At 36.9% G+C, this 12,651-nt stretch overlaps 1 protein-coding gene across 3 annotated transcripts in view; it reads right to left on the bottom strand.

The window, feature by feature from the left end:
- Positions 1-12,651, bottom strand: part of kiaa0586 (KIAA0586 ortholog) — a 140,743-nt gene that overhangs the window by 83,860 nt on the left and 44,232 nt on the right. For all 3 annotated transcript variants that reach the window (XM_051867298.1, XM_051867296.1, XM_051867297.1), the window contains one exon: positions 969-1,173. In XM_051867298.1, the coding sequence (XP_051723258.1) occupies positions 969-1,173 (205 nt within the window). The remainder of the gene's footprint in view (positions 1-968; positions 1,174-12,651) is intronic.

Here is a 12,651-nt window from a genome sequence, read left to right on the forward strand (position 1 = left end):
AATATCTCACGTAGCATTACATTTACCTCAGGCAAGTCATTTATTGTCCACATGTTAGCTCACTAGAGAAATGAACTCGGTGAGCATTTTACTAAATATATGCACTATATTAGCTTATATATTCAATATATTTACTTTACCTGTTAGTAATGTCTTAATTATTTAATATATGTTTAAATAAATTGGTCATGAAAACAAGTAATGAAAATAATTGTGTAAATGATCACACAGTATTTCAAAAATGAATTGGAGTAGAAAAATAATTGGAAAATAATTTTATGATTAGATTTAGAAGTTAATAAAAAAAATCTTATGTGCAATTTACATGTTTATTTTTTATTTTAGTGTTGATTATTATATCTAAATATAAATAGCAACTGAATTTAATAGTTTGGGCTCTGTTGTTAATTGTAACCTTTAATATTATAGTAATGTGCAAGAAAGGGCTCCCAGTATATAGTCTACCGGGATAGATTTTTTTTATCCTTAAGAAAATGTTAATTATAATTAAATTTATTTAAAGAGAGAGCCACAATTCGTTCAAAAAGAAGAAAGAAAAAAGAAGCAGTTTTATGTTTAGTTTTCTCCCCCCTGCTTTATCGAACCCGTACCGAACCATGACTTCAATACCATTATACCTTATATATATATATATATACACAGAGAGAGAGAGAGAGAGAGAGAGAGAGACAGACAGACAGACAGATAGACAGATAGATAGATAGAGAGATGAGGCTACTTTGTCTGTATGCGGCAAAATATATATCACAGGCAGAATTTTTCTGCAAAGCCACTTTTTAGCCATCGACCTGTTTAAGAATATTGACAAATTAGTACAAGACAGCAATTCAAGTTTTAATTGGTTTGGCCAAGACTGATAACGCCACTGCAGAGATCCATTCTAGTAACTAAACCAAAAACAGGACTATCAGAGTGTGAAAGTTAGCATTGATTTCTGAAGCTCTCACCTGCAGTAGACTCCTCATCTCATTTTTAAGCCGCCCCAGATCCTGCAGCATCTGACTGGCTCTTTGCACGGCCGAGCTGGACGACGCCACATGTATATGTTCTCCATGGTTCCCCTGTTCGTTCTGTGGATTCATGAAAGCTGGTTCTTCTAGTTGTGTACTTCTAGTAAGAGCAGCAGATGCTGTAGGTGGCATCTGGCTTGTCCTGAGAAAATAAAGGCAGCAAAAGGTCAAATTTCTTACATTAGGTGCATTCATACATGAAGGAGTCTCAAAATTCCACATTTTCCATACTATCAGTATTATTCAATGTAGTGCACCGTGAATTACCATATGGAGTTCAGCTAAAGGACACTGAGGTCGTCCACCTTATTCATCAGAGGAGGATGAGCACACACCCTGAAACACTGCCGGAGGACGCCGGCTAATCTGCCCTATGCTCGCACTTCCCACTGTCTGTCTGAACAGCTCAGCGTTTACACCACATTTCGCATGAGCAGTATCAGGCGTAAAACTCGAATCAGCTCAGATTGAAGCTGAAATATGTATTTATACTGGCACGTCTGTGCGCTGTAATGAAGGGGCCTGAGGGCCCTCAGCTGAAGGGGTTCATTGGGTTCCAGCCAAGGGCTTTTAGTCTGGACTGTTTTCACAGTCTTGGGTTTGCCAGTCAATCTAACATTACTGTGAAGGCCATTTCTCCAACACTGCAGTGCTTGTCTAATGTTGCGGCAATTAATCAGACGCTGACGGGTTCAGTTTGCCAAGATCATGCTAACCAATTTTAAATGATACAAAAGACACTTTTCAGGCAGATCGCACCTACTTTCCTTGACGTACTGGGAGCAAAAGAGGCTATTTAAACAGGATGTTAAAATCTGGTGCAGGTTTGCAAATCTTGTGGGGTGAATATCACAAAAACATGTTATATTTTACCTTAAAATGAAAAGAAATCAAATAAAAAAGTAAGCTTTATGTAAATAAAATAACGCTTATATTTATGTCCATTAAGAATTTTTGCGTTGTGACATTATTGTTTACATAATTAAGCACCTATTTTCCCAAATTCTGAATTCTTTTAATATGTGGGTGGCATGTCACCTGGACATGTCCTTCAAAATAGTTGAGTTTCAGCCCATGAAATTCTTTCCATCTGATTCTGAAGAGGCAGGATCAGTGTTGGTCTGAGTGCTAAATGTCGTCCTGTGGGTTAATATGGGTTTCGTGTTTCTCTGATTGCTTTTTCCCACAGGTTGGCTCTTATCTCCTTGGACAGGCTTTTTCTTCTCCTTTCCTTTTTTTCAAGGATCCACATTTTCTTTTAAAGCCACAGCGAGAAAGGAAACCTGTCATGTGAGAATGCACACCAAGGAAAATAAAGTGCTGAGCTTGATTACTTTATTTAGAGTGAGAAGCTGGTGGCACAACAAAAAGGAGAAAGAAAATCAAACAAAGAGGAGATGGCAAAGAAATACAAAGCGTGATAAAAATGAAAAGGGACGAGCAGGAAACTGGAACAAGCAAGAAAATGAAATGAGATACAGAGAGACAAAGAGATAGAGAGGGAGGGACAGAAACTGCTCCCAGAGCTGCGTCCAAAACAAAGGTTAGCGCTGAAAGACAGACAGTGTCCAGTCTCAAGGGCCAGGCACATGGTGTGCAAAGAGCCTTCTCATATGATATTTCTGAGGCCCACGGTATGAAACGGTTAATAAGCATCTACACACTTGCTCTCATCAACACTCCGATGCACAGATAAACGTGTCTATTTACTCCACTTCACACACAGAGAGCCATTCATTCTGCCTGTGCACAAAGAACAGAAGGCAGAAGAATCTCAGGAAATTATGCATTGCAGGCACTGAGAGCGTGTTAGAGAAAACTGTGCAGGAAAGCAAGTTCAATCTTGCCCTGTGCAATACATACACAGGACCAGGGCTCTGAACCGGTTCAAGGAACGAAAACGAAAACCGGAAACGAACGAAATTTTGACCGGAACGTAACCAGAAACGGAAACGAAATCAAATTGAATCGTTCTGAACAGAAACGCTTATTTGAAATGGCCATTAACCGGTTAATAACGTTATTTTATCGTTCTGTTTAATATTTTGATTTGGCAGTCAACCAATCACGAATTCAAATAGTACAGCCTATGCAAATGTGACGCTGACGCATCCAAAGTGTGTGAAATGCCCGCGCTCAGGCTCTACAGTGAGTGAAATGCCCGCGCTGAAGCGCTCAGGCTCAGCTGTCAAGTCATCATAGATTAGGTAAATCACAATGGCAATGCCCTGGCATTAGTTTTTCCGATGATATATGTCACCAACCGTCAAGCATTTAAGTGAAAATGAATGTCAAGTAATATGCAGCTTGTTGTGCGATTTGAAACCAGCGAAAATTGCACAACGAGTTCACACAACGTCACATCACGCATGCAGCGCTTCTGTGACCGGAGAAAACAGAATAAAACAATAGGCCTACATAACACATATAAAATAAAAGGGAATATTTAGGCCTATAGGCTACGCGAAATGTTTCACTTAAATAATTAGGTCTACAGATTAACAAAACAAAAGTGGTTCATTGTGGCGCACTCCAAAGATCTAGGAAAGACAACAGACATTCTGCTTGTTTTCGTTATTTAAGTGTCTTTTGTAAATGTATGAATTATGTCTTGCATTAAATTACATCATTAGTAGCCACAGTTTACTTTCTTAGAAGGGGAAAAAATCCAGTGGTCGCGCCGGCGCCTCACGCGCGCACACACAAATTCTTGCATTGCTTACTTGATATTGCAGCCTGTTAAATAATTAAAATAAAACCGAACATATAAAACGTTACACTGCTCAATTCAATTCTGTGGTACAATCTGCCGTTTACCACCGCCTGACTGTGCTGTTATGTGAAGGATGATGTCAATAATACGATTGAAGTACAAAGCTTAATAGTTATTCGTCTCGAAAATGGAAACAGTGTCGAATGAGAAATGTAGGCTTCAGATTAAATTAATTCGTTTAGCATCTTATTTAGTTTTATTTCTAATATTTTTTTTTAAATTCGTTTTAGCTTGACGTTGGCATAGCCTATAGCCTGAATAGGCCAACTGTTAACTTTAGAGGTTTTGTGGTAAAATAAATTAGGTCAGTTTTGTTCATAATGGATGTCTACAAACATTATAAACAAAGCTATATGACAGGCTATTTGTAAACATTTTATTTTATTTACCGATAAATTACATTATTTCTGAATGTAATAATAAAATGCGATGTAGCCTATATATCTTTTTTCCTCTCAGGAATAGTGTCGGTATTTTTAACCATGCAGCAAACATTTTAAAATATCTTGAAAAAATACTTTATAAACCGTTGATAGGTTTTCCTTTCGTTTAATACGTATGTTTAGCCAAAGACTATAGAATAACACAAGACATGATTCAAAATAAGAGCCAATCGCCGACCTGTAAAGTCATCGCGTCACTGCAGCGGCCGTTAGAAGCACCGGTTTCTATAGAAACAGTCAGATGCGCGCCTCCGAAATGAGGCACAAGAGACGCGCATTTAGGTCTGCGCATGCGCATTAGCTTGATCCAGCCTAAATACTGTTTTTTTTATCATGATTTGAGCGTTTGGAAAAAAAAATTATGAGACAGTTGTTGTCAGATTTCATTGGTGATTTCAAATATGAAATTTAATCGAAAGCTTGGCAAACAGCTTTGGAGAATTTGATGTTTCCCCATTCAAAGAGATAGGAGCTGCATGATGCCCAGGATGCCCGAGAGGCGTTTCAAAGATGGCCGCCGAGTGAAATGACTTGTCTTAAAGGGACTTTGTTTAGCCTTCAAATTTGGACAGAATCTCGTTATAAAAGATAACTGTAGGCCTATTGGCTAAGACAGCAAATACTCTGTTTTTTTAAATAAAATGCTGTATGTATTATTATTATTATTATTATTAAGTAGGCTACATGCAATAAATAAATAAATAAATAAAAAATAATAACAACATTATTAACCGTTATTTTTTCAAAACAAACCGGTTTCGGAACGTTAATAATACAGAAGGAACGCTGGAACAGAAACGTTAAAATACCGATTCTGCTCGGAGTGAAACGATTGAATTTTTTTTTTTTTTTCGTTTTCAAGCCCTGCACAGGACAATGACAGGCTGTCAACTTTTATTAATGGAATAATTTCCTTTATTCATGGATTTAAAGAGAATATGATACATTTGTGATGGTTTTAACTTGCAAAACATGATGAATTTTAGACAGAAAATAAATATCAGATAATAACGTAGGACGGAATTTGAATTTATCAATTAGGATTTACTATGGCAAGCATTAATATTGCTATTGCTCATACCTAGATTTGAACAAACCATAGTCTTAAGTGGTTAACTTAAATGATATGATACATGAATGATACTTAAAATCGTCCGGCTTTAGATTGTCACCTGCTAAAAGATTTTTACCTGATTAAACAGAATTCCAGTGGTGGCACAGAATCGCTTTTGAAGTGGCATTTAAGTGTCTTTATACAATCTATATAGATATAATGTTGCTCAGAGGCGGCAAAGCAATTAGAACTGGATTCTTTGAAACTAGGGATTGAGGTGGGTCTGAGCAGGCATAATTTACTCTGGCTTTTATGCATTAAATGTGCATTACATCTTTACACAGAATTCTGAGGAGGCACAGAGCATTCTTAAAGGGTCATTTATTACTCACCCTCATGTCGTTCTACACCTGTAAGACCTTCGTTCATCTTTGGAACACAAATTAAGATATTTTTGATGAAATCCGATGGCTCAGTGAGGCCTCTATTGCCAGCAATGTCACTCAACCTCTCAAGATCCAGAAAGGTACTAAAAACATATTTAAAACAGTTCATGTGACTACAGTGGTTCTACCTTAATATTATAAAGCGACGAGAATACTTTTTGTGCGCCAAAAAAACAAAGTAACGACTTTTCAACAATATCTAATGACGGACGATTTCAAAACACTGCTTCGAAGCTTTACGAATCTTTTGTTTAGAATCAGTGGTTCGGATCGTGTAAACGAAAGGCTTGTTCGCGATGCATCAGTGCTGCGCAGACTGATCGGCGTATGACATCAAAGTACCGCGAGAGCGTTTGGAGAGCATACGACTCCTTATGCTTTTGAATCGTTCTCGTGGTACTTTGATGTCATACGCCGATCAGCCTGCACAGCGCCGATGCATCTCGAACAAGCCTGAAGCCTCGTTTACTGAAATCACGTGACTTTGACGCTCTGAACCACTGATTCGAAACAAAAGATTTGTAAAGCTTCAAAGCTTCATGAAGCAGTGTTTTGAAATCGCTCGTCACTAGATATTGTTGAAAAGTCGTTTTTTTTTTTTTTTGGCACACAAAATGTATTCTCGTCGCTTTATAATATTAAGGTACAATATTAAGGTTCCGAAGATGAACAAAGGTTTTACGGGTGTAGAACGACATGAGGGTGAGTAATAAATTACATTATTTTCATTTTTGGGTGAACTAACACTTTAACTCAGTTGTGCAAAAATGTATTGAATAAAGGACCAGAGCCATACTAGAATATCATAGACACTTGTGCTAGTAAGCAAAAACGTAGCACCCATAATACCCTAGCAACCACACAGCAATGACCTGGAAAATATATCCACAACACCTAGCATTGTGGTGACGAATTATACATAGGCCACACTCAGAAAAAAACTTAGTTGCTAAAAAAATCTAGTTGCTAGTTACATTTTAGAATAATACTTTGAAGAAAGACAAAATAGTCAAAATGCTTTACATAGACAAGCATAATAAAGAATTAACATACATATATATATATATATATACATATACATATATATATATACATATATATATATATATATATATATATATATATATATATATATATACATATATATATATATATATATATATATATATACACACATATATATATATATATATATATACATATACATACATATACATATATATATATATATATATACATATATCAATTTATATAACATTTAAAAAATATATAAATATTAAAATAAATAAACAAGTAAAAATAAATTACTAATTAATTTATTTTTAAAAATAAAAACATGCAAAAATCAATTTTAAAATCATTTAAGAACATAAAATTGAAGAAACTAGAAAAAAACCCAGAAAATTAATATTATAAATTTAAAAAATAAAATGCACTAAAATTAAAAACACAAAGAGAGAAAATTATGTATAAAAGGATATAAGCTGAATGAAATAACAGTAATACGGTGCAATAAAAGTGCAGCATAGCCAGAAAAAACAGATGTGAAACAACCAAACCAGGTCAGTCTCTAGCAGTCTATGAAATGTACAATGCAATAAAAACTAAATTTGATTTCAACTCTTGACAAGAACATCTCGCCAAACATCACAGGCCTAGTAAATTGCCCTTAAGTGACGGATATGATACAGACTAAACATCCGAAATCTTTCAAGGTTAACCGTCTGATGTTGGAAAGCCTGAGTTAACCCAAGACAGTGTTGTGTTTGATCTGCTGCTTGGCAACAGACGCACAACAGGCAGATGCATTAGGCATCCGTCTCATCAGAGCAGTCTTTCTGTCCCCAGGTTTCATTTGCTGACAGGAAGCCAGGGAAGGAAACAGGTGCTTTTTTTTGCCTTTTAGGGGCTTTGCAATAAATAAACATGAAGGCACGAGCAGTGCTGCATGGGGCGGCAGTTGTCCTGATGTATTCCACACAGCACACTTCCCTCAATCAGCCTTAAGATGCCACAAAAGGAGCTAATCCATTTGAAGAGGAAGATGTCGGGCTTTTTGATCTGGCTCAAATTGATTAGGATGTAGATACAGAAAGGCAGGGAAGGAGAACGGCATGCTAGAGGTCACACGATGCTAATGTCTCCTTCAACGAACAGCGAAGATATTTCTGAGCTACAAACTGTGGAGTTTAATGAGTGCCCGTGTTTGTGTGCATGTTGATAGGATTCATTCTAAAAATGAGCACGGATGTCCTTTTGATGCACTGCCAGATAGAATATGGATTTTTTTCCCTCCTGTCACAGTCATTTGAGGGTTGTTTGCGTGCCAATATGAAAACATAATCAATAGGTGACACCTGTCATATCGTCAGGCGTAATAGTTACACATTTCGAATATTTCTCAACTTGAAAATCGACTTTCTGTCAGCTGCAAGAGAAAAAGTGAGTTTTATCAACACGTGCCACATTTTCAGTTTATCGTCTAGATAGACATCATCTAAGGTTTAACTCAATGAGGCGCCAACCCTCAAGCTTGGAGAATCACTCTTTCCGAGGACTACATAGAACACTTTATTATCCAAAAGCTGCAAAGCTTTGTACCAAAAATAGAACAAAGAACGAAAAAGAAGATGTGTTTTCCCCATCTGTCCAATCAGAGTGCTCAGTATCTGGCTTCATTTGTCTGTCACAGCAGATCAGGAGCAGGAACGAAAGGGGAAAACCTCTTTCTGAATAGGTGAAAGGAGATGGGAAAGCAGAGGGTGGAGGAAGGGTGAGGTTTCCCACTGTTCTCACCTCAATTGCTTAGGAAAAGGCAACAGTGGGCTACAGTAATGTGGCGGGAGGAAGCCGTATGAGCTTCAAACATGTGGTCTGGTGAAGAGATATTATTTGTGAGGAAGAGTGAAATGTCAGGGGCAGGTGGATTATTCACTGCGCCGAGGTGCACCTCATGCAGAGCAAGGAAGACCTGGGTAACAAAAAACCAGCAGGGTTTCTGACTGCTGACTATATTTATAAAGGTGACCGCACACTGTTTCAATGACAGACATAATCGTTATTTAACAAAATAGCCAATTAAACTCAACTTTAGCAAACTAAACAAATAAAAAAAAATACATGTTACCTTCAAAATGTTTAACTTTCAAGAAAGCCAGTACAAATAGAGTAGCGTCAAGACAAAAAAATGTATACGGTACACAACAATCATACTGCAAAAATATTAGAAGCTCAAACTAGTATGAGTTGAATGCATTCCACACAAGACTATACTTAAACTTAACATTATACATATTGCATAGCGCATACTTAAAAAAAAAAATAGTACGCGTAGTATGCATCCAAACCCACGTAGTCTTCCTTATCTAGTTTATAGAGTTTGGGATGCATACTACCACACTACTACTGCTTATGCAGTATGTATAATCTAATTGGTTGCATTTGGGTTGTCAAAAGTACTGACTTCGGCACTGAAATTTTAAAAATGTGATGATACCAGTATTTCCCCCTAGCATTTTGAGCGCTGTTGAGTGGATTCTTAAAGGAACACTCCACTTTTTTTGAAAATAGGCTTAGTTTCCAACTCCCCCAGAGTTAAACAGTTGAGTTTTACCGTTTTCGAATCCATTCAGCCGATCTCCGGGTCTGGTGGTACCACTTTTAGCATAGCTTAGCATAGTTCATTGAATCTGATTAGACCGTTAGCATCTCTCTCAAAAATGACCAGAGTTTTGATATTTTTCCTAGTTAAAACTTGACTCTTCTGTAGTTACATCGTGTACTAAGACTGACGGAAAATGAAAAGTTGCGATTTTCTAGGCCAATATGGCTAGGAACTATACTCTCATTCCGGCGTAATAATCAAGGAACTTTGCTGCCGTACCATGGGTGCAGCAGGCGCAATGATATTGCGCAGCGTCTCTCACAAATGTCTCCATGGTTGCAAGGCACGCTCCCTGTGCAAGCAGGGGGTCACAGGCGCTGCGTAATATCATTGCGCCTGCTGCACCCATGGTACGGCAGCAAAGTTCCTTGAAATAATTCAAAAGTTCAAAAATAAAATTCCAAAGTTCATACTGAATAATTAGTATTAGTATGGTAGTATGCAACCAAACCCCCACCGTCTAGAAGAGAAATACTATATCCAAGACTTTACATATCCACATAAGTGTATTCAAACTGCATACTACAAAAATAGTATAAGTAATATGGTAGTATGCATCCAAACTCACTACATATATTCTAGAAGAAGACTATATTTAAGATTATCTATATGCACATGACTATAAATACTAGTAGAAGTATGGTAGTATGCATCCAAAACAATATAGTCTAGAAGAGGAAGACAATATCTAGAGTATTCATATCCATATATGGGTTCAGAATGCATACTATGCATACATTTTGCAGTATGTATACTGTGTACTGCATTCAATATTTGTATGGATATCAAATGTTCAGAACGCTACCAGAGCACACTGTAATACTGTATCCCACAATTCACTGGCTCAACTGAAGCACTATTTCCAAAGTGATGAATGAACTAGAAGCAATATCAACTATCAATCTGAAATTCGAAACATTTCCTTCTTGATTCATTATTTGACTGATTAAAGATATTTTTAGCCAAAATGGAAAAATGGATCCATTTTAATTTCCAGACCCACAAGCTGAATAAATGTCATAATGAGGTCATGTGACAAAAACGTAGCATAATACTAGCATTAATCGCTAGAATACTATTCTGAACATAGTGTAGATACAATTGGTATGCAGCAGAACTAAGTTTGTGTATTTGTCTCTAATGAACATAAAGCTATTACAGAAACACACACACACACACACACACACACGCAAACTACAGATAATTCTGGTTTAGAAGGGAGCCATTGCCTCTTACAAAAAAACACACAAGCATTCGAGCAACAGCGCACGCCTGTTTTTGTGTGCTGTACATTAGGCAACAGGACCCATCATCCATCATGCTGACCAGAGTCTGCACAGCTGCTGGGTAAACCCTGCTCATCTAAATGTCATCTCGCACACACAGACCCGAGCATCGGCGACTCTCTCCACCAGACCAGCTGCAACAGATGTGGCCTCGGCCCTCGCTATTTAAATCCGGCCACCTGATGCCCAAGGCTGCGGAGTGAAGCTCTGGTGGCACAGCATGGGTGAGCGCGGCTCGTTCGCACACATTTATCATGATTTGTACAGGGTGCCCTGCTTCCCTTAACTCTTCATCATATCCAATTTTCAGATTATGTTTTCGGATCGAGTATGAAGTGTTAATGTGTTAAATAGAGACGCTGCATGAGAATCCTATCAAATTATTACAGATATTATTTTAAAATCTCAACTATGCATCTTTATTAGGGCTGTCAATCAATTCAAATGTTGATTTTGATCAAATTAATTATTAATAATATTCTGATTAATTAACTGCATATGTCAATATCTGTTAAGAAAAGTGTCCGACTGAGGATAATTCAAAGACATTATATTATAGATCTTGGTAAACGTGGTTTGATGTTTTTATCACATTATTTTCTTCACAAATAATTGCACTAATTTAATAGGTTCAGCTGACAGCACTAATCTTAAAGTAAATAAATAAATAAATAAAAAATCCAGAATTATCCTATATATGGAAAACACTGAGGGTTGAAGACCTGAATGGTACATTGTGTCCAGCTCACTGTCAACATCCATAGCACAGAAGTAGTTGAAATTGGATATTCCAAATGGATATTTATTTCCTCTCCGCCAGAGACAGTAAAGGAAATCTTTGGAGAAACCTAGAAATGTAATTTAAAAGCAATTTTACAGGACAGAACACAGTTGGGCCTGAAGGAGAGAAACAGAGATGAGGACAGTGCTGAATCCAACGCCAGAATGATGAAACTCTCCTCTGAATTACTCCCCTTGCAATCCCTCAAGGTTTCCGTCACACTGTGCGCACATAAAACTCACGTTTTTCATGTTCTTCCAGAACAGACATTTTAACTGTTCCAAAACCAAAATTAGGCTGCTGTACAAAGTCTAAACCCAAAATATTAGGCAGCAGCGCATCTATGTTCCAAAGAAAAAGAAATTACAACACATTTTACATCCAAAATATAATCAATACTAAAAAGTAGGGATGCACCGATACCATTTTTTAAGGACCAAGTACGAATACCGATACTTTTTTTCTAGTACTCGCCGATACCGATGCCTATACATTTATTCATTTCTCTCTCTCTCTTTTTTTTTTTTTTTTTTTTTTTTTTTTGATGTTGCAGTTTTCCAAGCACAACTCAGTGAGACTAATGAATGTAGGACAGCTTCTTTATTATTACTCCAATGAAAAAAAGTAATAATTTTTATGTGCTTGTCACAAACTTAAAGAACAAAAATGTCACAGTGTCCAATAACCTTCAAAGGGCATAATTACCAATATATATATAATTGTTGTTGTATAAAAAGAAATTTACAAACAAATTACAAACAATACAACAAATACTATATAGATACAAATTAAATAAACTTGTTTTTCAGATACAGTAGGTTTATTTACCATGTATACATTTATTTAACATATTTTGTTGTTTTATTAACATTAATGACCCTTTAAGACCGAATCCATGGATACTGACACATATCCTGTTTTCACCCAAATGTTTACGTTCACTTAAGCCATAACCGACTGTATTTACGTGAGATACTCCACACGATGGACATTTTAACAACTATGTGCATTTGACGATTCAGGCACGAGGAGAACTGATCGCGCTGTCTGAGAGAACTGGGATCGCGCACAAGAAAGAGAGAGCGCTTCTGGTCTGTGTCATTCAGTGCGATTCTGACTATCCTGCCTTCACTAATTGATAACGAATTGTGATTGAAAGCATGCAGTTCGCAA

This window comes from Ctenopharyngodon idella, chromosome 17 (assembly GCF_019924925.1).
Source record: "Ctenopharyngodon idella isolate HZGC_01 chromosome 17, HZGC01, whole genome shotgun sequence".
Classification (NCBI taxonomy): Eukaryota; Metazoa; Chordata; class Actinopteri; order Cypriniformes; family Xenocyprididae; genus Ctenopharyngodon; species Ctenopharyngodon idella.